This window comes from Phaenicophaeus curvirostris, chromosome 4 (assembly GCF_032191515.1).
Source record: "Phaenicophaeus curvirostris isolate KB17595 chromosome 4, BPBGC_Pcur_1.0, whole genome shotgun sequence".
Lineage (NCBI taxonomy): Eukaryota > Metazoa > Chordata > Aves > Cuculiformes > Cuculidae > Phaenicophaeus > Phaenicophaeus curvirostris.
Genome location: NC_091395.1, coordinates 8,492,089 through 8,517,530, shown reverse-complemented (window position 1 = coordinate 8,517,530; position 25,442 = coordinate 8,492,089). Strand labels below are relative to the sequence as shown.

The window sequence follows — 25,442 nt, the reverse complement described above, 5'->3', positions numbered from 1 at the left end:
TGAGGCGGCGCCTCCCGCCCTCGCCACGCGCCGCGGGCTGGGGCCGAGGGCCCCGCGCACGCGCGCCGCGGCCAACGGCTCCTCCCGCGAGCGCGGCCGTTCGGGGAGGCGGGGCGCGAGCGGCGAGGGCGCGGCCGGCCAATGGGAAGCGCCTCGCCGCCCCAGGCGACCAATGAGAGGCGGGCGAGCCCGCCGGAGGGGGTGGGGCGCGGCCTCGTCGCGCGGGGCCTCGCTACGAAGCCGCCTCTCTCCGGGAGCCAATGAGAAGCCGCGGATCCCGGCGGGGCGGGGGGGGCGGGGCCCGGCGGGGCGGGCGGCCAATGGGAGGCGCGGCGGCGTCGCGGGGCGGGCACGCGCGCGCGGGGGGGGCGGGCGCTGGGCTGGCAGCGATGGCGGACGAGGGGCGGCTGAGGACTGAGGGGAGCGGGCGCGGCGGGGCCGCGGCGGCCGGCTCGGCGCTGCTGCAGGCGGCGCTGCTGGCGCTGGCGCTGCTGGGCGCCTACCGGCTGTACGCCCGCTGGGCGGCCAGGGGAGGCCGCGGGGCGGGGGGCCGGCAGAGCCCGGCGGCCGCGCTGCCGCGGATGAAGAGGCGCGATTTCACCCTGGAGCAGCTGCGCGAGTTCGACGGGGTCCGCGAGCCCCGCATCCTCCTCGCCGTCAACGGGAAAGTCTTCGACGTCAGCAAAGGCAGCAAGTTCTACGGGCCCGGTGAGGCGGGGACCGGGGTCGGTGAGGGACGGGGGGAAACCGGCGCCTGGCCGGGCCCGGCGGGGTTTGCGTGGGGTCACGGAGGGGTGTGGGCTGGAACGGGCCTGAAAACAGCCAGTCGCACCCCCCTGCCACGGGCAGCGGCGCAGAAAACGTTCCTGCGGGGTCCGGGTGCTGGTGAGGCTGCCATAACGCGTCCCGCTTTCCAGCTGCCTCAGTCTGAGTCGTAGAAGCGTAGAATCGCAGGGCGGTTGGTGGGGTGGAGGGGACCTTAAAGATCGCCCGCTTCCAGCCCCCCTGCCCTGGGCAGGGACACCTCCCACCAGCCCAGGCTGCTCACAGCCCCATCCAACCTGGCCTCGAACACCTCCAGGGAGGGGGCAGCCACAGCTTCACCTGGGCAACCTGTTTCAATGCAGGCCACGCTTTTTCTGCTGTTTCCCTTCCAACAGAAGAAAGGTGGTTTATAAATAAACAACGAGCACAAAAAAGCCAGGAAGGAGCCCCAGAGCAGGTTCTCACACGAGGAGGCTGGAGATAAGCAGAGTGGCCTGGGCCACTCCCCACCTGTCATAGAATCATGGAATGGCTTAAGTTCAAAGGGATCTTAAAGCCCATCCAGTTCCTGTTCCCACAGGCAGGGACACCTCCCACCAGCCCAGGCTGCCCAAGGCCCCATCCAACCTGGCCTTGAACACCTCCAGGGATGGGGCAGCCACAGCTTCCCTGGGCAACCTGTGCCAGTGTCCGCCATCCTCAGTGTGAAGAATTTCTTCCTAATGTCTAATCTAAATCTTCCCCTTGATCCTGTCACTAGGATGTTCATTGTTTAATTCTTCTATTTTTTTTCCCTTTTGTCTTTTCTAGTAGGTTTCCTAAGTGCAGCTCAGCAATGCTTCCTTCATTCTAGCTCTCACAGAGAAAAAAAACCAGCTTCTTGCTTACTTAGGTGCAAATGCCAAATTAGGTATGAATTTTAATTAGCACAGAGGCAAGCAGGGAGAGCTCAGGGACTGATGTGTTGCTACCATTCAGAAAAGTGCAGAAATCAACCCGATCTCCTAGATACAACAGCAATACGGTTCCTTGAAGCAGAAACGTATACTTCAAAGGTTCAAAAAAGTATGCTTCAAAGGCAATGTTATGTTGTCATATTCACATTGTAGATTGTCAAACTGCAGAATATTTTCTCGTAATAAACAGGATTCCCTAATAATGAGCTACATAAACTTACCAGTAAGCACTGTGTTCACATCTGATGCCAAACGAAATGAGGGTTATGACTGCTGATAATATTGTTCCTTAAACAGTGGTGGTTTGGAAAACCAAATTATGTAGGAGCTTTCATAGTAGCTATTGCAAGTGTCCTTCTGTGAAGGGTGGAGGAGAGAGAGAGGGTGCTTTTATTTTCCACCCCTTGGGATACAGCTCAAGTTAAGTAATTATTATTAGCTTATAATCTTAGGTTAGGAAAGAAAAATATAGAAGTGACATGTTACAAGTCTTTGGTTCTTACTAGGGAAGTGACAAGCAGTTAGGCTAGTATTTTGTAAGTCTTGTTACCAAAAAGTTTGTGATGTCAGCTCTGCTACCAGTTGCAGAAATTGAAACTGCCATCATTGAATCAAAATGCTTTTCTGACGACACTAAGCTGGGTGGAAGTGTGGATCTGCTGGGGGGTAGGGAGGCTCTGCAAAGGGATCTGAACAGGCTGGACCGCTGGGCTGAGACCAATGGCATGAGGTTTAACAAGGCCAAATGCCGGGTCCTGCACTTGGGGCACAACAACCCTATGCAGTGCTACAGACTGGGAGAAGTCTGTCTAGGAAGCTGCCTGGAGGAGAGGGACCTGGGGGTGTTGGTTGACAGCCGACTGAACATGAGCCAGCAGTGGCCCAGGTGGCCAAGATGGCCAATGGCATCTTGGCTTGGATCAGAAACGGCGTGACCAGCAGGTCCAGGGAGGTTATTCTCCCTCTGTGCTCAGCACTGGTGAGACCGCTCCTCGAATCCTGTGTTCAGTTCTGGGCCCCTCACCACAAGAAGGATGTTGAGGCTCTGGAGCGAGTCCAGAGAAGAGCAACAAAGCTGGTGAAGGGGCTGGAGAACAGGCCTTATGAGGAGCGGCTGAGAGAGCTGGGGGTGTTTAGCCTGGAGAAGAGGAGGCTGAGGGGAGACCTCATTGCTCTCTACAATTACCTGAAAGGAGGTTGGAGAGAGGAGGGTGCTGGCCTCTTCTCCCAAGTGAGAGGGGACAGGACAAGAGGGAATGGCCTCAAGCTCCACCAGGGGAGGTTTAGGCTGGACATTAGGAAGAAAATTTTCACAGAAGGGTCATTGGGCACTGGCAGAGGCTGCCCAGGGAGGTGGTTGAGTCACCTTCCCTGGAGGTGTTTAAGGCACAGGTGGACGAGGTGCTGAGGGGCATGGGTTAGTGTTTGATAGGAATGGTTGGACTCGATGATCCGGTGGGTCTCTTCCAACCTGGTTATTCTATGATTCTATGACTGGGTACTGCAAGACTTAACAGTGGAATCTGAACTACCTTGCCATGTCTTATTGTGTTTATTGACCAGGAAAGCCAAGAAAGTGCAGTCTGGTGTGCTGCAGCTTCCATGATGTATAATCGGGCTAGTTCTTTTGCTGCTGTCTTTTGGGGTTTTTAAACCAAGACCTACGTGCTGATATAAAATGCAAGTAATGCTACATGAACCTTAAAGCACCAGTAAGTCGACAGATTGCTTCATAAATTACTCCATGAAACAATACTGAACTATAAACATTTACTCTTTCATGTATCAAAGTTAAGAGTTTTATAGATAGATTATTTAGATTATAGATTATAGGTAGAGGCCTCTGGAGGTGTATTATTGTGAGGAAGCTAAAGCTTTCTGTTCTAGGACATCAGTCTGCTTTTTTGATACCTGGCAGCAGCTGGTTTCCCTAAAGCTGTGCTTCCAGCATTTGGTGGAGAGGGACAAAGGCTTCGCCCCCCCTGTGGTGAAAGATTGCCTTTTTATAACAGAACTGACATCATCTTTGTCTGTCAGATCTCTTACTTGGGACCATGCGCATTAGGATAGTGCTGCTCAACCTGTGCATCATCGGCTGTGTGTTTTCTGCCAAATGTGTTGACTTTTTGAAATGTGGTGATGTGGTTTCCATATACAGATGCATATCAGGGAATATACAAGTATTTTGTGGCTGAAAAGGGAAAAAAGCTAGTAGGTGGTTTGCAGGCCTTCAAACATCTGAGAAAAGTCAGGTGGAAAAACTCTTCTGCAGCTGGTTGAGACCTTTTCAGACAGTCTTCAGTCAGAGCAGCCAGATGTCCTCAGCCGTTCTGTTAGCACTTTTATGCCTTGTAGCTGGAGTACAGCAAGAGAAGAGCGAAACAAACCAACAAAGCCATGGCCACGTTTTGTTTAACAGAAGAAGCAGCTGAGGGGACCGGCTTTGCTGACATTGCAGGCTCAGACTGTGAGCCTTTTATTTTGTTGAAGATACTGTTGCGAAATAGAGCTTCAGCTTTGAAGGCAGCAAAGTGCATTGGCTGAGGGCTCACCAGCAGATCTGAAGTGTGTCTTGACCGCCCGGTTAGTGTTGGATAGTGTGGCTGTCTCGGAAGGCTTCCGCTGTCTTGAAAATAAGATCTGGGGGTTTTATTCACTGTAGCTTGGATGCAAAGGTGTCCCTTATTTTTCTGCTTGCAGCAGAAGGCTAAAAATGCATGAAACTGTCCAGAGTTTTGTCTGGCAGTCGAGATTCCATTAAAAAACCCACCAAGCTTCTGATTTTATTAGAAGCTTTCCTGTTCTTGTTTGTGTCTCCTGAATCCTGTTGTACTTGAATCTGTTTCACTGAAGAGCCCTCTACCTACCTACATAAAGATGACTGTTCAAGTCATCCTTTCAAACAGCCATGATAGAAAACTTCAGTTTCTTGAACATTTCATCAACAAGTTTTCCAGCTGTTTTGTTTTTCCCCATGTTGTCTTCTTTAAGCCTTCCACAGCTCATCCCATTGTTATCCTACTCATCTCTGGTACATCTAACGCATTTTAGCTGAGAACAAGGAAAGATTCTATCACACATTTAACTGTGCCTGCAAAAATCACTTTGCTTGCATTGAACTCCTAATTTAAAACTTAACTTGCCCAGTTCTCTTCCAAAATGCTGCTTCCTGGGATTGTCCCCTGTCCTTCACGTGTATCCGTTCTTTCAACATTTTGCTTTTAGTTGTGCTAAATGCCACATCCATTTATGCCCAGATGAGTAAGCATCCTAGAATGCTTTGCTTGCTTATTAGTTTTAATTAATTACCTTTTCTACTATCACCCACAAACCCTATAAGAAATAAAGTAAACAATCAGTGGCTCACTATTAAAAAAAATATCATATAACCAGTATTTCTTAGAAGCTGTTTGGGGATCATTTCCTCATTGTAATCGCATCTTGTGACTTGAAGAGTAACGATGAATACCTTTAGCGTGTGCTGGTTTTATGTCCTTATAATGAAAAACAGTGTTTACTGTTTTATCGCAGCATTTAATTTCATGTTTGTTTGCATCACAATTCCTGGTAGCATATTGGTCAATATAATGGTCAATGAAAGGGCATAGTAAGAGTTAAAATAAGCTCAGCAAATCTTACTAGGCTGCATTTTGATTGGCATGCCAAGATAATACTGTAGGCAGGTTTAATTAACTTACCAAATACTCTGTGCAGCTATGAAAAATATAGGGCTTTGAGCATGACAAAGCAGGATTATGTGCACTCCAGTGTGTACAAGTGTTCCATGTCACTCCTTGGTTCTTAATGTTTCATGATTTTAAAAAAAAATCAATTTCCTGATGTTCCTTTGCCGCTGTCACTGTCAACTCATTTCTCATCCTACTTGTTTTTCAAAGCATTGTGAAGATTTTTGCTTTCCACTTTGTCAAGAGGAATAGATTAGGTAGTAGCAGTTCCTTTCACAAAAATAGCCATTGTAGTTAATTTTGTGTAAGGGAAAATTTGGGGTTTTTTCATATTTCCAGTCCAGGAAAGAGCTGCAATTTCTGATATTGAATCCTTCTGTATCAAATAGCTGTCTTTTTATCTGTCATTTGTATGACAATAATCTGATGCTGTTAGATTTCCTTTGGAATCAAGCGCTGTAAACTTAATTGTGCCTCTGTTTCAGAGCTGGCCCTGATGCTTTTCAATACATCCTTCCCAAGGGTATGGCTGGAGTGGAGCGTTGCAGGAGGGGCACTGTATACGTTGTGCCTGGAGAATTCAGTTAAGGGTGGCCTTATCTTAAGAACACAACAGGCTAGGGGTTCAAAGATAAGTACAGAGGATAAGATGGGGGGGAAAGAAGTGCTTCCTGTAAGCTGTGTACCTTCTCTGTGTTTTTGTCGTGTGTCAGCGCTCTGGTGTCTGTGTAAGGGAGGTGTTCCTCACCCCAGGACTCAGCTGTTGAAAGAAATGGTCTTTCTGGATGAAGGAGCCAAATTCTGACCAGAAGCAGTAAAATTAAAAAAGCGTAGGTATTCGTATCGGTGAGAGATTGTTTCCATACTTCTGATTAAAGGGAGTGGTGCCCTGGCACTGGATGCAGGGATTGTTCTAAACCCTCAGTCTGTGTTCAGGGACAGCAGGGGATAGTAAAATGTTTTTGTGCAGGAAGACTCATCACTCTGTCTCCTCTGCTTCTGCTTTCTGTGTGTGTCTGTCAGCTCACTGTCTGTCTTTTTTTTTGCCTTTTTCCTGAATATATTCCTGAAAATCTGAACAACTGTGTTTGATAAAAGGTCTGTCTGGCTAAATCCCTGGTTCCTATTTAAATCATTCAGGCTCCAGTCACTTGTGGTTTAAGGGGCCTGATCAAGCAGGTAGCTCAAAGCAAGATGTGTTATTCCATGATAATGGCATCATTGTTAATGACATACAGATCTCCTTCATTTACAAAAACCTGGCCAGCATTCCTTGCCTTATTATGGAATGAACCAGTGGCCAGAGCACTTCTCACTAAAGCAAGATAGGGAATCTAGGTCCTCTTCAAGTGTGGAGCTGTCTTCTAGGAACCTCCTGACTCCCAAACTGCAGGCGCTTCGAGCAGTGCTCATGGTCTGCCCCGTTACTTGAAACTGGGTCATTTATTCTTGCACTTTTTCCACCAAAAAAAAAAAAAAAAAGGAAGGAAGCAGAAGAGAGAGCAAGGCCCTCTGGGCTTGTGCCTTAGGAGTCAGGTTTAGACCCCTCTGTTCTGTCTAATCAGTTCCCATCTAAGCATGTAGTCTTTATGGATCGCCGTCCTAAGAACGCTTACTTTCCGTGCAAGTTGTAACTTAAAATTGACCTGCATCTTTCCTTCCATGTAAATCTGGAGCAGCACAGTTAAAATTATGTCACCTTGAATTCCCGGTGATAAATGTTATTCGAAAGCTTCTGCTTTCAAGCTGCATCTCAAAATGGCTTTGTCTAATTTCTAGCTCTTTCATTCACTCATAAAAGATGAAACATTAAACTAAGATTCAGAGGGAAAATTTTAAACAGATTGGAGATTTCACTTTGATATGGAGTGGAAAATGTGGATGACAGAGTGGTGCAGCTGCCAATATTTCATGGTCTGCCTCCCTTTGTTCCTTTAACTCACATTAAAGGAGAGGTCAGTCTTCATACTTGCCTGCAGTTTAAGAAATGCTCTCTGTGGATTTCTAAACTTCAGACACAACTGGGCTTTATTTCCAGTGGCCGTGTGGAGCCTACAGATGCAAAGAACATCTGGTGCGCTTTGCACATTTGGTGATTGCTCAGAAGTGCTTTTTGACTCTTTGAAGAATCTCAAGGTGGCCTAAAATTAAACCTTATTAACATGTGGGGCTTCTTGGAAGAACTTGTATGGGTCTTGTGAGAATGAATACAATTCTTGGATTACAATATCACCTCATTGGATATAAAGTCCACGTGCAGCTATCTGGTGCTCCGGCTGGAGCAATCCAAAGGTCAGTGTACAGTGTTCACTTTCACTCCTGGTCTTGGAGAAACAGTCCAGGATGCTCTGAAAGGGTCAGATAACCAAGAATATCTACTCAAATCTGAACACCGGCATAGGTCTGGGAAGAATTATTGGCCAAACCGGCTGCAAAGCGAAACAAGATCCAGTTTAGCCAGTTTTGGATCAGGTAACTAGAAGCAGTGCTTCCAAAGAAAAACTCCAGTTTGGGCAGCTTCATATCTCAATTCTTTCAAGTTATTTTTTCCTTGCCTGCTGTTGTTTAGGGTGCCTGTTAAGAGAAATTATATCTTCAGTTGAGAACCCAAACAGGGTTAGGAAATGCAGAAATCTTGAGTGCAGGAATTGGAAAGGTATTTTTATTGGCTGAAGAGACTTAAATTTTGCCAATTCTCAAGCTACCCAGTTGATTTGTGAATAAAGGTGAACGTCTCAGAAGAAAGTGAGGATCTGCACTTCCTGCAGGTGGTAGCAGGAGGTGGGTAGCAGCGCTGTAGCCTGGAGAAGGGCAGACTTTATACAGGGTAGAGTTGTGATTGAGGAGATTGAGGAGAGGGAAAAAGGCCACTGCCTATTAATGTGGTTGCACGGACGTGGAGATAGGTAGGTAAATACGTAGTCTTGATAACTGTTTGGTCTCAGCGCTAAAATAAACAAAGGCTCTGAAGCAGCGTGCTTTAATGCATTCTTCAAGGAACAAAGTTCCTTCCTGGAAGGCTCATAGGTACACGTGGCCAAGTGAGGTGTAGCAGACGTGTGTCAATGGGTTCTTCCCTGACTTTCCTTTTGTTGTTTTGAGATGCCAAATAGGAGCAGGAGGATGACTTTTTAAAGAAATGTGTGACTGAAACAGCTAATTTGGGATATAGCAGAAGAAATTTTGTGATAGGCTCTTGAAAAATCCATTTGGTGTACATGTCCACGCTAATGGCATCTCTCTCTGCGATCTCTCCAGTAGGTGTATCGTGTCGTGGCAGTCAATTATTTAGAACGGGAGCCAGTCTAAATAGGTAGGCAGACAAAAGGAAAGAAAAGAAGGGCTTGCAGAGTAAATTGCATCGGGTCATGAAAGGACTCTGTGGGAATTCATCTAGGATCGCACTAATGTCTCTATGTCAGAACATGTTTTTGACACATATTTATATTCCCCAGGGTTTCCTCTCCTGGCACCTTCCTGGATGCTTCTCCAAGTGCAGCACAATCTGATGTGCAAAATACGTTTTTAAGACTGTTGCACCAGCATTTACGTAAAAGTGAATAATAGACACAAGCTTCTAGCAAACCCCCAGATCTGTATACGCTCTGTCAATATGAAATCCTGGGCTTCATTTCTGCGTGGAAGTACCTGAATGGAAGCTTCAGGTCTTGAAGTAGGTTGCTCATACCAAGATCTCTGAACTTCTGCTTTAGCAACCCTGCAAGTAAGGGGAAGCCAGGCTTGCCCTTCTTTTTAAATAATCATAATTCAATATTTGCCTTTTGGTAAAGGATTAAAGAATGGGACGCATTCCTAAGTTACATTTGCAGAGCGGGAATTTGAGATGCTGTCTACCGAGTCCAAAGGCTGTTTTTTATAGCTAACGCTGTTAGCGTTGTGCTGAGTGCTGGAACCTGGCTTGATGGTTTCTCTGTGACTCCTGAATCCTTCTGTAGTAAACACGCTGGAATGTTAACATTTAAATTCAATTTTAGAAACGAAATTAAAATATTGGAGTAACAGCACCTAACATTACGTTTGTAGAAATTTTGCATCTTCATGTGAACTGATACATTCTAAAAGCGTCCCTACTTTCAAGTAAGTATAATATCAAGGTGTAGGGGTGTTCAGGGCTTGATGCTGATAAATATAATGTAATTATCTTTTTAATAGAAATAATTGGAATCAAGCTGGTGGACGAAGAGGTGGCATCTCAGCAGGTGCTGTCAGACTCCATAAAGCACTAACTGCAGGGCAGAAGGGAAGGGGAACAGTGTGCTTCTCTAATTCTGGTTAGCCAGAATTTCAGAAGTGCATTATGCAAATAGCAAAAGGTTTTATGGAAATACAGGTTTTAAACACTTCAGAGAAAGGAAAAACTGGGGACAAAATACTGTTGGTGGGGAGGTTATATAGCAATTTATAATTGCTTTTAAGGATTTACAGATTGTGTGTGGTCTTTGTAAAGATCTGTTTATAGCCGCTGTATTCTTCGTTCAGAACACAGAAACCTACAGCACTTGAACAACAGGTGTTTTAGAGTGAAGCAAATCTTTTTGTTTGAAGAAGCCCTGTGTTATGTTGCAGTCGATGGCCATCGTTGCCTCTTACCTGTTTGGTGGGAAGTGACGGAGCGTGCAAAATGCGTAGATTAAGTACCTTGATACAGGATTGATTTCAATCTCTGAATCCTGTTTTTCAAATAAACATTTAATTCGGTATAGAGACAGGAAAAATAAGAGTTTGCAAGCCCTCTTGACTTTGTTTCTCTCAGGCAGCATAAACGTAGTCCCTGATCACAGAGGCAGTTACTGTGAATGCTGTTCCTGGAGCTAAATATCGAAAAGGACAGGCATAGAGATGCTGTTAATTGACACGGTTGTCTCTTACAGCCAGATTTGCACAGTGCAAGCTTCAGGTTGGTAGCGTTCTCTGATGTCTACTTGTGCAATGTTGCTTTCCAATCTGTTGGTTTGTTTCCAGAGAGATAGGGGAATTGTCTTTGGCACACGAGACACCCGTCTGTTCTCAGGTTTGACTGTAAGCAGCTCACAATGCTGGGGTGGAGAAACGACACCAGTTCTGTGAGAATGTAGTTTCTTCTAATCCGTATGGTACTCGGGTTCCTTGCCTCACAAGTTCCTGCTGCATTCAGCCTCTGTCTCATCCCTGAAGTCAATGCCCAGCAAGAGCAGATCGGTGTGGTGGCTGCAGCAAGTGGCTTGGGAGGAAGCCAGCCTCTTGGCAAGCTTGTCCTGGTGCAGAGAGGCCTGAGGTGCTCCAGCAGGCAATAGAGGGGGTGAAGGACAGTGTGTTGCCACTTGCTTGTGTTCATTCTTGCCCCTGGGTGCTGCCACTGTTGTCTTCCAAGAGGTCAGCTACAGAAGGGTGCTGGCCTATTTATCTTCAAGTAGTGACTGCTCTGTATAATGCCTTGGGCATTTTCCCATTGCTTTACCTGCTGCAGTTCACGCAGAAAAATGTGAAGTGTTGTTTTGGTTTCTTTTTTTTTTTTTATTTGAGCTGAATTAAGGTATTTGCTTTTAGGTGAAGAAAATCTAACAATAACAATACGCTTGAAGTTCTTTAGATGGATTGAAAGTTGGGAAAGCCAGAAAGCTGTTAGTTTGCAAGTCTCTTTGTAATCATATTTATTTGACAGTCATCACTCAAAATGTTACATATCTGTGCTGCCTTGCATCAGTCAAAAAGCACAAAACCCACTTCTTCTGATTTCCAGCCTCCAGTCCCTTTGGAATTCACCTCAACTGACCTCCATCAAATGACAGGGATTTTTCCAGATATCCCTTCAAAGCTATTTTCCAGGTTCTGCATCTGTGGGCAGACTTTATCTCCTAGTGATAGTTAAGATTAAACTGCAGTGCTGCTGAATGTCAAACAGCCGTGGAGTTGGAGCGACTGCTCTTCCTGTCACTGCAGAAGTTTAACGTATGGCTTGGGCAGACTGCGTAAAGAGCTGAGGTTGGTCATCTTAAGCAAAGACCTGAAGGTATCGACTTTGTCTTTTTGTTTTCAGATGGTCCATACGGAATATTTGCAGGCAGAGATGCCTCCAGGGGACTGGCAACTTTCTGTCTAGATAAAGATGCACTCAGAGATGAATACGATGACCTATCGGACTTAAATGCTGTACAGATGGAAAGTGTAAGAGAGTGGGAAATGCAATTTAAAGGTAAATTCTCAAATGAGCAGCACATCTATAGCTTGAAGAAATGCTTTTAATAAAAATGACTGATTTGGGTTTGGGGCAGCTTTTGAAGAGATGTTGACAGTAACATTAATAATGCAGCGTAACTTTCTTAGGAAAACACCTGGGATTTCAGGCCTTTCTTCCATAGAGAGGATTCCACTATATTTCCACTATAGTGTTTTCAACCTTTTACCTCTATGCAAGCATGTTGTTCCCCTCTCTTCAGCACATAATCTCACTCCTGAATCTCAGCGTAGCTTTGCTGATGGAATTCCTGCTCCCGGGTTGTTGGATGCCATGGAATTATGATTAGGACTACGAGTTAAATTTGGCATGAAGGGTTGAATAAGTTTGTCTTGCAGTAATTTCTCAGAAGTATGAAAGGATGCCTCTGGAGGGGGGAGGAGTAATTTTTCACATTAATTGACATCAAAACAACGTGAGGGAATTTGTGCTGGTTTTAATAGCAGCATTTTCAGCCACTGTGTGATAAATCTTGCCCAAGGAGCTGTGGGAAAGTTGAAACAAAGTACTCAGAGTAGAGAAAGTAGGGAGCATCAGTGGCAGAAAGATTGTTTTAGAAGGCTGAGCTTGCTGATAAATTGCAGTTTCAGTGACTCAGGTTCAGAACCTTAGAGTGCAGAAGAACAGGTGAATTTGCAGCAGTGCAGGTTAAAAAGCAAATGCAGCTGTATTTGATTGTAACAGAACCATAAATCTTTTTCAGAGAAATACGACTACGTAGGTAGACTCCTAAAACCAGGGGAAGAACCATCAGAATACACAGATGAGGAAGATACCAAGGATCACACTAAACAGGAATGAACTTTGTAAACAACCAAAGTCAGGGGCCTTCGGAACTGCAACCTCTTATTCCCCACCACAGAATGTCCTGCATCTTTGGGTACAGTTCATCTGCTGCGAAAAACATTCAACAGGTTTTGTACAAGGAAAATAATACACTCACAAATGAAGATTTGACTACTAGACATTATTTGTTCTGCCATACTTTTTGTTGCAGTTTATTTGTAATGTCTGGTTAGGTTTTCGTTAGTGAAGAGGGGCCAGGGATTTAAAGGCAAAACCGCTATTCCTTTTTATCGTAAGTTGAAGCCTTCAAATAGTTTATATTGCAAGTTCTCTCAAAGACGTGAGTCTTCAAGTTCAGTGCAAGGTTTGAGTCATGTATGTTGTCCTTCTTCTCCTTCAGCATTAAAGACAGACGTACTCATGCACATCAGTCTCAGTACATTAGCCGACCGAAACTGGTGTTAAAATGTGAATTTCCAGTTTTTCATTGTATACGGGCGTTGGTAGCCCTCACAGAATACTTCAGTTCTCTAAGAGAAGTCCGTGTAGAATAGGATGGGAGTAAAATTCATCCCTTCCTCAAAAGGATTGGGTAGAATTGTTTACTCTGCAACGACTATGATCTGAAGCCTGCCTCCCCCCCCTTTTCCCATCCTCTAAATCAAATAAAATATTAATTGTGCCTTATTTCGCTTACATAGACTTGAATTGTTTTAAGGGACAGCCCCAAAAATATGGTTTCATAGTCACTACAAGCAGCATTGAGACTGAAGTTAGAATGTTCTGTCGACTGGAAAACCTTGATGTCATTCTGTGTATAGAATGTAAAAGAGGAATACTCAGTGTTACTGCCATATGTTAATACTACATATACTTAAATTAGCATTGTGATGGCCAAACGCATACTCCCATGCTTCTTTTTAAGTAATTACAAACACACAAAAGAAGTCACCCTTCCTCCTCTTCCAGAAGCTGCCTAACTTTTGGGAGCGTAGCCTTCACAGCCCTGTAGAGCGAAGGGGCGTGCGCGCGTGTGTGTGTGTGCGTGTCTATCTGAGTGCAAGACGCGGGAGGGATTGTTTCTGCAGATATTGTAAATACGAGTACCATTTTAATAAAGCATGTACAATACCAACGCTGCTGTCGGACTTTGTGTAGACGCCCTTGAGCAGAGCTGGAGGACAGCGGAATACAAGGAAAGGGGAAGAAGTCTTGGATACGAAACATCCGCCGTTATCAATACTTGCTCTCAGGGTGCTATTTTTCCTTTCAAGACCCGGCTTTTGAAGAATCTTAAAGACTTACTCAGGTAAGTGATATTTAAGACAATAAACCTACTCCAGTGCAGATAAAGGAGCAGCATTCTAGGAAATTGTATACTCGCGGCAGTAACGGGACAGGAACACGGGAGATCTGGACATGGGTATGAGCGCAGTGGCGAAATCATAGAATCATAGAATCACCAGGTTGGAAGAGACCCACCGGATCATCGAGTCCAACCATTCCTATCAAACACTAACCCATGCCCCTCAGCGCCTCGTCCACCCGTGCCTTAAACACCTCCAGGGAAGGTGAATCAACCACCTCCCTGGGCAGCCTGTTCCAGTGCCCAATGACCCTTTCTGTGAAGAATTTTTTCCTAATGTCCAGCCTAAATCTCCCCTGGCAGAGCTTGAGGCCATTCCCTCTTGTCCTGTCCCCTGTCACCTGGGAGAAGAGCCCAGCACCCTACTCTCTACAACCTCCTTTCAGGTAGTTGTAGAGAGCAATGAGGTCTCCCCTCAGCCTCCTCTTCTCCAGGCTAAACACCCCCAGCTCTCTCAGCCGCTCCTCATAAGGCCTGTTCTCCAGCCCCTTCACCAGCTTCGTTGCTCTTCTCTGGAATCATCTTTTACTGATCCATCCCATTTTCAAGGTAACTGGGCAAGCCTCCATACCATAAGCAGCCAAGAATAAAGCCTTCTGGAGGGGTGAAGCTCTGGTGGCAAGTCTGGATTTGTCACTTGACCACAAGCAGTCGATTATTGTTTATATAAAAACTCCGTTTCTCAGGGCTGACTCCGGCCCCAGTTCACAGGAGGGAAGTCGCTCTCCTTTGCTTTTACATAGTTAAAGGCAGGATTGATTCTTTTTTTACTAAAAAGAAACCTCAGCAGACCAGCATGGAAGGTACAAACCACGGCACCACCTCAGAACTGGTAACAGAGATAATGAAATTCCTTTAAAACATTGCCTTGTAAGTCGTACTCTGACTTTTCTTGTTACTCAGGTCCTACAGCAATAACTCCTTATGTTAAAGCCTGCAGTCCCTCGTGTGCTTAGGCGTGGGGGTTGGTCTGTTTGCTGCTGTGGAACTGTTTGCAAAGGGAACTGCATCCCTTCCCCGAGAAACCCAAACTCTAGGCGCAAGCCAGCAGAGAAGAAAGCTTTAAGGTTATGGCTGCAGCCTGCCAGAGCTGTGGGACTTGTCAGGTAAAGAACATGGGCTCAGGCTTCATCTCCTCTGTCTGGGACTGGCCGTGGGGGTGGAGTTTGTCACCTCAGCACGGCAGCAATGCCTGAGGCAAAGTCTGCGGGGCAGAGGCTACTGTGAATGCAAACCGGTCTCTGTTCATTCCAGTGGTTTATCTCCCACAGAAACCCACATCACCCAAACTCCAGGAGCATCGGTCACACAGACAGGCCACTGCTGTTCCTTATAGGAAAAGATTATCTGCTCTCCAACAGGAAGAAGAGCCTTTCCAAGTCTTCCTTCCTTTTTAAAATCCCTTTAGAACCCAATATTTTAAGCATGACAAAAGAAAAGGTTTAGAATCACAGAGTGGTTTAGGTTGGAAGGGAGCTTAAAGCCTATCCAGCTCCCCCCTGCCAGGGTGCTCGAAGCGTCATCCAACCTGGCCTTGAACACCTCCAGGGATGGGGCAGCCACAGCTTCCCCGGGCAACCTGGGCCAGGGCCTCACCACCCTCAGCTAGAATTTCTTCCTCATGTCTAGTCTAAACCTTCCCTCTTCCAATTTAAAGCCATTCCCCCTTGTCCTATCACTCCACGCCCTTGTTACAAGCCCCTCCCCAGCCTTCCTGCAGCCCTGTCAGGACTGGAAGCTGCTCTAAGGTCTCCTCAGAGCCTTCTCTTCTCCAGGCTGAACAATCCCAACTCTCTCAGCCTGTCCTCATAGCAGAGGTGCTCCAGCTCTCAGATCATCCTCGTAGCCCTAATTTTCCTAATTCCTTCAGATTACACCAGTGCTGAATGGACCTAAAAACCCATCCAGAGAGGATGCTGAAAGGTATGTGCGTGTGCACAACAAATTTATGGCTGTGCAACAGGTAGGCCAGGTATGGAAACGTGATTCACCCCCATAAACCTACAGAGAAACAAGCTGCTCAGCCAGTGTCTTCAGTGTTTAGTCTGAAATTCAGGAGGTTTGTTCTCAGCTCAGTGTGGAACCTGCAGTAATGGAAGTATCATTTTGTCCACCTGTCTGCGGAAGGTCCAAGCCCATGGGAAGTGGAAGTGGGCATTCCCGAAAGAGCTGTGGCTGAACTTGTGTTGGCTTTTGTCTATCGAAATAAAGGGACGCTGCCTGAGCAACCAGCCGTAGCGAGGGCAGCAAGGACAGCCAGCACCTGAATTATTCACTGTCTTTGCTTTCAGACCTATTTATCACTCACCTGACACTTCTCTGACAACTACCCAGTGATATGAAAAAAAAAATAAAAAACAATTTGAACTTGAAGAAAGCTGGCTCACCTTCTAAGAACCACTTCAGCCTTCAAGGGGCTGGGTTTCCCCGACGCCTTAGTGCACTGGAAGCAACAGAAATTCACGTGCAAATGTACAGCCTTACACTCTTTCAAGCTGCTTTTCTTCACGCTTTGAGAGAAAAAAGTTGATATACAACGGTATTAGGGTTTTTTGTTTTTATAAAATTTGTCAAGATATCACAACATTATACACACTGAAAGCTCAATCTGCACATTTTCCAATGAAAAAGTGAAAGGAAATATCTTTAATCTGCTACTTTGTATATACAATTTCAATCCAAATTTACATTCGCATCATTTTCTTGGCTAGCAAAAGGCATGGATCAAACACAGGGGCGAGATGTGTCACTTCAGCATATTTATAGGAGATTACTTCAAATATCGGTACGTGTTGGTTTAAATTCATTTTGAACAAGCCACTTACGAACGGCTCCATCTCATACTGAGGTTGCATTAACTGGTGGGAAGGCCACAACCACCAGACACTTCTTCACTCTGCCAATGTTCATGGTTTGTTTCACTGAGATTCACAAGACAAGGACTGAAAAATTAATGGACTTGTTATAACCTCTGAGATCTGATACCGGTTTAAAACCCCACAGGTGGTTGTGCAGGCAGGGCACCTTAACGGATTAAGGCATTCGTGTGAGACGTAACTTTTTAAGCATTAACCGAGGTCTTTTCTGCAGTTAACAAAAAGCTTAAAATTCTTCTCACCTGCTCTCAGAAGAAGTAAGTTACCCGCTCACTTCTTTCTGAGTCTTTAAAAACAAAGGAATTAAGTTAATAAATCACAGGATATAAGCATCCCCATCTTTCAGCCACAGAAATGGATTTGTATTTGAATAACTCATATTTCAGTGAAATTGTGTTTAAACCGGTTTGAAATTATTTAGGCTTAGCACAACTTCATTCAGATATTGCAAAATAAAGCAAAAAAAAAATGTACAAGGAATACTTTGTTTCCCTCCAAACTCATTTTTATTACTTGAAACACGGAGAAAAAAATTTAAAAATGATGCCTCTCAAATGAAGACGTCTCAGACTGAGAACAATTTGAATAATTTGCTATTTTAACAAACTCTAGATACTGTCATGTTAATTTAAGACACTATGAAATCAACAAATCCATTTGCCCCTGCATTTTTCTGTCGCTCGAGTTATCAGGAACCAGTACTGAAGGAAACACCTGTGAAACGATCCCAGTTATGCCCACTCAAACTCCATACTCAATAAAATACTAACTATAGAGACCCTGAAAAAAATAGAAACTATGTCTTTAAATAGAATTCAGAAATGCAGTTTCATGGGTAGCTGCACATTCTCAAGCGTGCGTTAGCACAAAATCATATTTTTTAAGAGTTAGATTCATGAGCAAACCAATCCCACGGATCCTCCCTTTGCATTTAAGGTTCTACACGTAATTCTTTTTTGCTTTGGTAAAATACAAATGTTAAGAAAATCCAGTTAAAGAAAGCACAGTAAATAGCGTGGGTATGTTGTAACTTTTAAAGAAACGTGAGCTGAAATGTAAGGCATCCCCCAAAGTATTTTTTTTTGCATATGCAAGGAATGCAGTTCTTTGTAAACAAAAGCTTGAGGAAAGCAATACTGAAGCCAAAGAATCTTCCCCCTAGGATCCCTTCTGATGATCCCAAAACCAAGAGCAACTCTCCTAGGGTAAGTGTTTTGGAACTAAATCCTGTGAAAAAGAGAATCCAGCCTTTGTCTTCCCATACGTTTGTAATCGGGTGTCAGATGGGCTTGCTTTGAAGATCTCCAAATTATGAGTGTGGTGTAAAAGTCGATTCTCAAGGGGGGTGGCAAGCTCGTTTTAAGTCGATTTTTCCAGCACATTGTTTTCTATAGGTTTCGTGGCAGCACCGGCGTGGCCTAGGGACGCTTGCACAATATTCCCATTGGTAACATTTCCCGGTGTCTGGGACTGACAGGCAGCCATGGGTTTGGTGGCAAGAAGTGTTTTGGAAGAATTAGATTGATGTCTGCGATGACCCAAATCCTCACCCCTTGCAGCAACCGGTCTCTTTCTGCCAGATTCTTCACTAATAGGAGGCTGAAAACAAACATTGGCAAATTGTTACAGGTTTTAAAGGATCTCAAAAAGATGGAGCATTCCAGAACCAGGCCAGCGCTTAGGCCTAGCGATCTTCGTTATTCACAACTCACTGATGATATTCCAAAGCTTTCCTGGCTGTTCAGCTAGAAGCATTGGCACGTGAAGGACTTAAAACAGTCTTATTTCATCTTTACTGTTGAAAAGTTTGCCACAACGCATAGAAAATTATAGAATGTACATTATATAGATAATTATAGACTACAGAAGTTGATGTAAATGCAGTGCACCCTAACCTGGTTCTGAAAAGCACGGCAGCGCTGCATTCCGGAATCACACAGTTTAAGAATTCAGCGTTCTACAGGAAGGATGGATTGCATTCGGCATACAATGGCTCAGCAAGGACAATGCCTGTCACAGTTCATTTAGAAATGCCTGCTGGACATTAATTCATCGCTAAATTCTTAAATGGTATAGAAGTCATCAGCCTTGCCAGATGATAAACAAGCTGGGTTTTGCCATTTATTCCATTACACAGTGAAAACGGGTCAACACTTCTTACATTTGAGCCACCGCACTTCAGTTTGAAAAAGATTATCTAGAATAAAACTGCATTTTTCATGTGAATTCAGCTTTTTATCACACTTTTTCTAGTCATTGACAGGATTTGTGAAGCTGCTTCTTTTGTGAAAATAAGCACTATTCTCAGTTTACCTTGCAGTAAAATATATTGATACACCAAATATTTATTTAAAATAGGTATTGAAACTCACATCCACTCTGAAGTCCTCCAGTCTCTTAAATTTACTAAGGTATTCTTGCAGTTTGGGGTCAATGGTTGGAATCTTGTGCTGAGAATATTTTAGATAAGCCCAAAATTTTTCCAGTCCATACAGCTGACCTAATCATAGAGAAAGATAATTTTACCAATCAACAAAGATCCCATCTCATTAAAAACTTAGTTATTCACAGGTAACTATACGTTTAAGAGAACTGTAAGATAAAAGGAACATGAACAAAAGCTGCTCATGGATTAGAGTTGGGATTATCTCCCAGCTAAAGTTACAGTGACTGGCCTAGGATAATTACCAGCTTCGTAGTCTCGCTTTGTTTCCTCCTGGAAATCCTCAAATATTTCTTGCCTGAATTTCTTTTCTAGGCCATAGCTGTAAAATCTAAACAAGCATTCCAATCCGTACCTGTAAAAGAACAGAGATATGAAAATCTTATACATAGGCTCCTCATTCCTCTGGAGGATCCAAGTTTTCAGTCTCTCCTTGCATTTAACTGGCGTAGTTTCATTTTACCCTGCTCATAAAACCCACTTCCTTTTCAATTTTTATCAACTTATTGTTGTGACACATCTTCACAAATAATCGAAATCAACCATCTTCACAAATACTCAAAACTGACTTAGGAAAATCAGGTTTGTGCCACGGTTTCAAGTGATGAACAACAGACACCACACATTGGTGCAAAAAGGAAAGAAATGCTTTCACGTGCTTTTCAGTCTGCTGTTTCAACATCCAACCCCCCTGCCATGGGCAGAGACACCTCCCACCAGACCAGGCTGCTCCAAGCCCCATCCAACCTGGCCTTTAACACCTCCAGGGAAGGGACATCCACAACTTCCTTGAACAACCTGTGCCAGTGCCTCCTTATGTCTAATCTAAATCTTCCCCTCTCCATTTCTACCCGCTCTCCCTCATCCTATCACTAAAAGCCTTTGTAAACAGTAGTTGGATAATCACAGAGCATCAAGAGAGCGCAAAGCAGAGACACGATAAATTATTCAAGCCTCTCCTGCACCCTAGGGATTACTCCTCTGCAGTCTCAGCCAATGTATCCAAACTTCAGGATTTTCAGAGCTAGTACGTCCTCACTTGGCATTCAAAACACTTCGTCTCTTTGTCTAAGGGAAATAGAGGTGAGGGGAACTGGGGGAAAGGAATAATACCAAAAAGCTAAAGGGGTAGCACTTTTTCTAAGTGATCATAAGTATTCTAAGTATTTTTGTAAGGCAAGAAGCAGTTGGAACAGGTTTAATGAGGTTAAGAATGTCTTCACCTATGGAAGGAAGAATCTCGGGAGCGTTAGTATCACGGACAACAAGCAACAGGATTTTGTAGAATACAGGGCCAATTAAAAGTCAGGAAAAGCTGCACATTTAGCTATTTATCTGCAAATCATAATACGTACAAACAGGTTTTTGGTATTAAAATAATCTCTACAGACTGCTACTGTACCAAGATGTACCAAGAGTCAAAGCCAATCAAAAATGGTTCACTTCAGATATACATAAACTTCACAATCATTAAAAAGAATGGGAAGACCTCAAAAGATTTGAGCTTCTAAGAAAAAGCAATTACCTGTAGTGTTCTTTTGCATCCTCTAGAGCAAGCTGTTTGAATTCTTCATACATGTTCTTGTTAAAGTGATCTCTCAGAAAAAAGGACCAGAAACGAAAAAGTGTGTTCATTTCTTGGGACTGGCCAATTCCCAACCGCTTCCTCTCTGGAAGAAAGAAGAAGAAAGCAGGAGGGAAAGAAAGAAGAAGATAGCAGGGGGTTAAGAAGAAAGAAGAAGAAAGCAGGAGAGGAAAGAAAAAGAGGGGAAGAAAAAAAAGCTATTTTTAGTTTTTCAGCAGAACCTTTTCAAGTGCTATTCCATCAGTAATGCACACACAAGATTTCCCAGTAACTTAAATTTAAATTTGAGGGTAATTTTTTTGTCAGGGAATGTAAAGGTAAATTGAAAGCGGAGTTTGCAAATTAGAAGCATCAAATAAGTTTTGCTTTCCTTTCCCAAGAAGAACAAAAGATGAGGAACAACGTGGAGAGAACCAGTATCAGATGGCAGCTGGGAACTTCTACCTTTTAGGAAGCGCATTTAGGGACTTACCTATTAGACACCTTCGACGATATTTGTGGTAGACCTGTTGAGTAAAGCCATTTTCCTTTAACAGCTCATGAGAGGGATGCTGAAATTTCGGAAGAGAATTTGGGGTACATCCATAACTTCCTGCTAGCGGAGCTCCTTCAGAAGGTGAAGCATTGGAACTGCTGAAGAAAAAACAAACACATTTCAGCACTTTACTACAGACAGAGTTTTCAGCCATTCTACTCTGCACAAGAGCTGTTAGGGTGGTACAGTCACCTGATAGCCTGGGGTTCAGTCATCTGGTTTTGGGTGCAATCTCAAGAAAATCAGATTCTGTGCTAATATATCAAAGCCCAGGAGGTTCTGGATGATGAAAATTAAACATTACTGCAGTGCTTGGTTTTAAATGACCACTTAAAGGCACAATCACTGAAGTGAACATACCCCAAGTTATATTACTGCTACCATATCATGGATCAACAAACAAAGCTGTGAACATAGTCAAGCTAGCTTACTTCCAGAGATCTTTGTATTCTATGTTTCTGTCTTGACTGCTCTTTTCTTGCTTCCACTGTGTTTATAAATTGTCTTTTATCACAGCTTATTTCTCCATTAGCACCGAAAACCTAATGACAATGCAAACAAATTTTCTATGATGAAAAGAAAATTACCTCACAGAGGAGGATCTTGGCCTGTGGTCTCTGGAATCCATCACCCAACCGACGTGGCATTCTAAGGGAGGATTCGTACTGTGTCGTGTTTTTCTTTTTCTGGGTGTCTAAGAAAGTAAATGAAGGATTTATTTCCCTAGTTTGATTTCACTTATTCTCTTCCTCTTAAAACAAAGTTTTAAACATTCTCTACTCGAACACATCAAGTCACAATGATCCAGCTTCAAATAACCTACAGGTTACTTTTATGTAATAAAAGAAAAAATCTGTAGACATTACACTTTTGCAGAAAGAACTTCTAAGAAATGTTACAGGGAAAACTCAGAAAACATTTTATAGAAATAAAAAAACTAACACGGTAAATCTTTTCAAGATACAAAATAAAAAAGTACTAGAATTGCACTTTTAGGGAGGGGCTCTTTATCAGGAAGTGCAATGATAGGATGAAGGGGAATTGTTTTTAAACTGAAAGAGGGGAAGATTTAGATTAGACATTAGGAAGAAATGTTTCTCTGTGAGGGTGGTGAGGCACTGACACAGGTTGCCCAGGGAAGTTGTGGCTGCCCCATCCCTGGAGGTGTTCAAGGCCAGGTTGGATGGGGCTTGGAGCAACCTGATCCAGTGGGAGGCGTCCCTGCCCATGGTAGGGGGTTGGAATTGGATGATCTTTAAGGTCCCTTCCAACCCAAACCATTCTACGATTCTATGATTAAATCATATGGACAGACACGAGTTGTGTAGGCTTCCTCTGGTTTTAAAAAAACATTACACCTTTCCATTTACCTTTATATCAATGGATCGTGCTTCTTTAACAACAGGGTAGAACCTGGGTGTTTTGTTGGGATCCTGTAGCCGTGGGGTACGAGGTGTTCGTAGGGTGAAGCCAGGGTAAACACGGGGGGAATCTGGAACTGCTGTTGGCAGTGATCGAGCTGTTGCTGCTGTTGGAGGTACTTCAATACTTAGCAAATTCCGAGCCAGCTCTTCTGCTAAATTTTAGACGGAAGAGAACATTCATTTTCAAGAGAATCTTAACATTTCAAAGACGAAACTTCTGTAGTATTTAGAATCTTAAAGACCTCTTTCACTCCAAGTGAACTACATCATCCCCAAAGGAAAATCAAATTAACAAAAGCACTCAGTGTAGAAGCAGCACAAACTGCTCAAAACTATGAAATAACGCTTCAAGCACATCTTTGCTAGAAAATGTAAACCTGCTTCTTTCTTACCTGTATATTTACCCTAGCAAAGTAAAGGAAAAGAAACACTGGTGAAAGCGTAACCACGTTCTTGCTTTTTGGTGAGGTGGTGGCTTTAGTGAGGTGGTTTTCCTCAGCTATTTTAAACATGCACTTAGCACATATTCTAGTAAATGCTGACAATGCCACTAGATCAGAAATACCTCGGACGATAAGACTTGGACATTGCGACTGCTCAGTAAGGTTATGATACAAGTGGAAAGCTTTTCTGATCTCACTTCGTTCTGTCGCCATTTCCCATAAAAATATTGGTTTCTAGAAAATGTTTCCTAACATCATTAGCTATTACTTTATACATTGTCAACGTAAGGTTCCACAAAAAGCACCTAGTGCTGGCATACGGTGCCAATAAAACAGAACACTGCCTTTTTGATACTCGCATACATCCTGGAAAGTACTCACATTAGCTTCTTCTAATTCCGTGGAAACCACGCTACTAAAGAATAGCTGACAATTTGAGAAGTTAGCAAAGAAAAAGCCCCTCAGACTGCTGACTGAACCAAAATCAAACTATTACACAGGCAGAAAGAGTTAAAACACCTACAAAATTGTTCTTTATTATAGAGCTTCTAAGAACAAGTATGTATCACTTACCTTTCTGTAACCCTGCAGGAACTTCTTGGGTTGGACCAGCAACTAGTTCTGGTACAAGACCATCAAATTCTTCCTTACTGATGAGATTTAGCTTCCTAAAGTTCTCAATCTCTTGCTGAATTAGAGAAAGCAAATTGTAAATGCAAAGCACGATAATAGTTAGCATCCTGATAAACATGGGAAGTTCATACAAGAAAAAATAAGGAAGCCAGAACTGACACACAACCACCCCTATGCAGCCAGTGCAGGTTTTAATTAAGACTGAAGGAGTCTCCAGCCCATATTGTATAAAAATTGCTGTGAACCTAATGCAGCTCACGCTGCACTAGCGAAAAGAAAGTTATGCCAATGAATGTGGAAGTGGAGGCAGCTAAGGCCATCGACATGTGAATTTTCAGTCAAAAAAGAAACAGAAATGATTGAAATCCTGCCCTTCACCAAGCCCCAAACCATCCTAATAATTTACAGGAGCAGAAGAGGTCATGCTCCCTTCCTCAGACTACATTTAAAGAAATGGATAGTTGGTTTTTTGTTTTGGTTTGGGTTTTTTTTTTTTCAATTGGTAGCTTAAACTGCAAAAGGACAGGATTTTCCAAGATGTGTGGTAGCATCTGGAATCACTCATGCCCTCCCTCAGCTGAAGGTGGGGTGGGACACGGTATGTGTGTTCACACTCCATTGACGAATCTTGTTTAAATCATTGTCCAGAAGGTAACAACAACAAAAAAGAAAATGTTTTCTCTTGCTGTGTGCTACTTTTCAGTGTTCTTTTCCAGCTTGGTGGTTTTTGTGGTCCATTTCTTTTGCAGTAAAAACTCCATATTTTGAGTTCTACCCTCGTTCCTTGCTCTTATTCTCAACCTTCCTGTCTATCTTTGTCAGCTCTTTTTTGTACCCACATACTCCATTTGTCCTTTAAGCTACTTTCCCCTCCCCCTCAACCCACCTTTGTCCTTACGCACAGATAAAGCTCCTTCCCCTCACTGCTTAGTGTTTAGATAACTCAGTATTTCTGTACACATCCTATCTGCTAGTGATATGGTGGGACTGCCTGCAGACACACCACTCGCTGGGCTCACTCACAAACCAAGGGGTTTCTTAATAAAACAAGAGCGCTAAGTGACAGGACAGCACTTTGCCACATCAACTTCTGCCTACGCAGCCCTGGAGTTCAACTCAGCTGTAATTTTACAGTTGCTCGGTATATTTAAAAATTAATAATTAAAAAAATAATAATGACAAAGCTGACAAATCTACTTGCAAAAGTTTTGAAAGCCTCGAGGACAGGACTCTACGTACAGGCTATTATAGAAGCCCTTTTATTTCCTAAAGTCAGGTGTGCAATCCAAAGCTTCACTTGCTCACAGAGCTGTCATTCCAACATGCTACGAGGCAAAGAGAACTCTAATAGAAACCTACTTCAAAATGACAGTATTATCTTCTTCTCTTACAAACACAGCCATAACAGAAACCTACTTGAGAACAACTGTATTGCCTTCCTCTCTTATTATCTCACCCCAGAAACGTGCCCCCATGGATAGGGGTTTGCAGATGTTATGAGAGAAGCTATTAATAGAACAAGAACACACTGGAAAAGCTGAAGCATCTCCAAAACAATAAGAATAGCTCTAAAAAATATTTATTCAACAGTTTTGGTCAAATTGGTGACAAGAAAAAATTGCTGGGCTTGCTTTCAACCATTTACAAAACTATCAAACTAAAGAGAACTCAACAGCCCCATGAATTCAGCTGCTGTCACTTTTCTTTCA

General features: G+C 43.6%; 2 protein-coding genes across 5 annotated transcripts in view; one reads left to right on the top strand and one right to left on the bottom strand.

Annotated features, from left to right (window-relative positions):
* Positions 1 to 374: 374 nt before the first annotated feature.
* PGRMC2 (progesterone receptor membrane component 2) lies at positions 375 to 13,578 on the top strand. The gene is made up of 3 exons (XM_069855235.1): positions 375 to 708; positions 11,445 to 11,600; positions 12,346 to 13,578. The coding sequence occupies exons 1-3, from the start codon at positions 390 to 392 to the stop codon at positions 12,441 to 12,443; spliced, it is 573 nt and encodes a 190-aa protein (XP_069711336.1). The 5' UTR covers positions 375 to 389; the 3' UTR covers positions 12,444 to 13,578.
* Positions 13,579 to 16,420: 2,842 nt separating this feature from the next.
* Positions 16,421 to 25,442, bottom strand: part of LARP1B (La ribonucleoprotein 1B) — a 31,509-nt gene continuing 22,487 nt past the window's right edge. For 2 of the 4 annotated variants that reach the window (XM_069855220.1, XM_069855217.1), the window contains exons 12-19: positions 23,674 to 23,788; positions 22,604 to 22,809; positions 21,821 to 21,927; positions 21,171 to 21,331; positions 20,639 to 20,783; positions 19,359 to 19,468; positions 19,043 to 19,170; positions 16,421 to 18,269 (exon numbers count right to left, since the gene is read on the bottom strand). In XM_069855220.1, the coding sequence (XP_069711321.1) occupies positions 18,030 to 18,269; positions 19,043 to 19,170; positions 19,359 to 19,468; positions 20,639 to 20,783; positions 21,171 to 21,331; positions 21,821 to 21,927; positions 22,604 to 22,809; positions 23,674 to 23,788 (1,212 nt within the window). In that variant the 3' untranslated portion in view covers positions 16,421 to 18,029. The remainder of the gene's footprint in view (positions 18,270 to 19,042; positions 19,171 to 19,358; positions 19,469 to 20,638; positions 20,784 to 21,170; positions 21,332 to 21,820; positions 21,928 to 22,603; positions 22,810 to 23,673; positions 23,789 to 25,442) is intronic. The other 2 variants (XM_069855218.1, XM_069855219.1) reach the window with 2 other exon arrangements.

What these genes read in the sequence shown, in the direction of transcription:
- PGRMC2 (XM_069855235.1), top strand. Translation starts at nt 390, where the DNA reads ATGGCGGACGAGGGGCGGCTGAGGACTGAGGGGAGCGGGCGCGGCGGG. An exon ending in CAGCAAGTTCTACGGGCCCG is followed by an intron (nt 709 to 11,444) that starts GTGAGGCGGGGA and finishes TTTTGTTTTCAG; the next exon opens with ATGGTCCATACGGAATATTT. An exon ending in GTGGGAAATGCAATTTAAAG is followed by an intron (nt 11,601 to 12,345) that starts GTAAATTCTCAA and finishes AATCTTTTTCAG; the next exon opens with AGAAATACGACTACGTAGGT.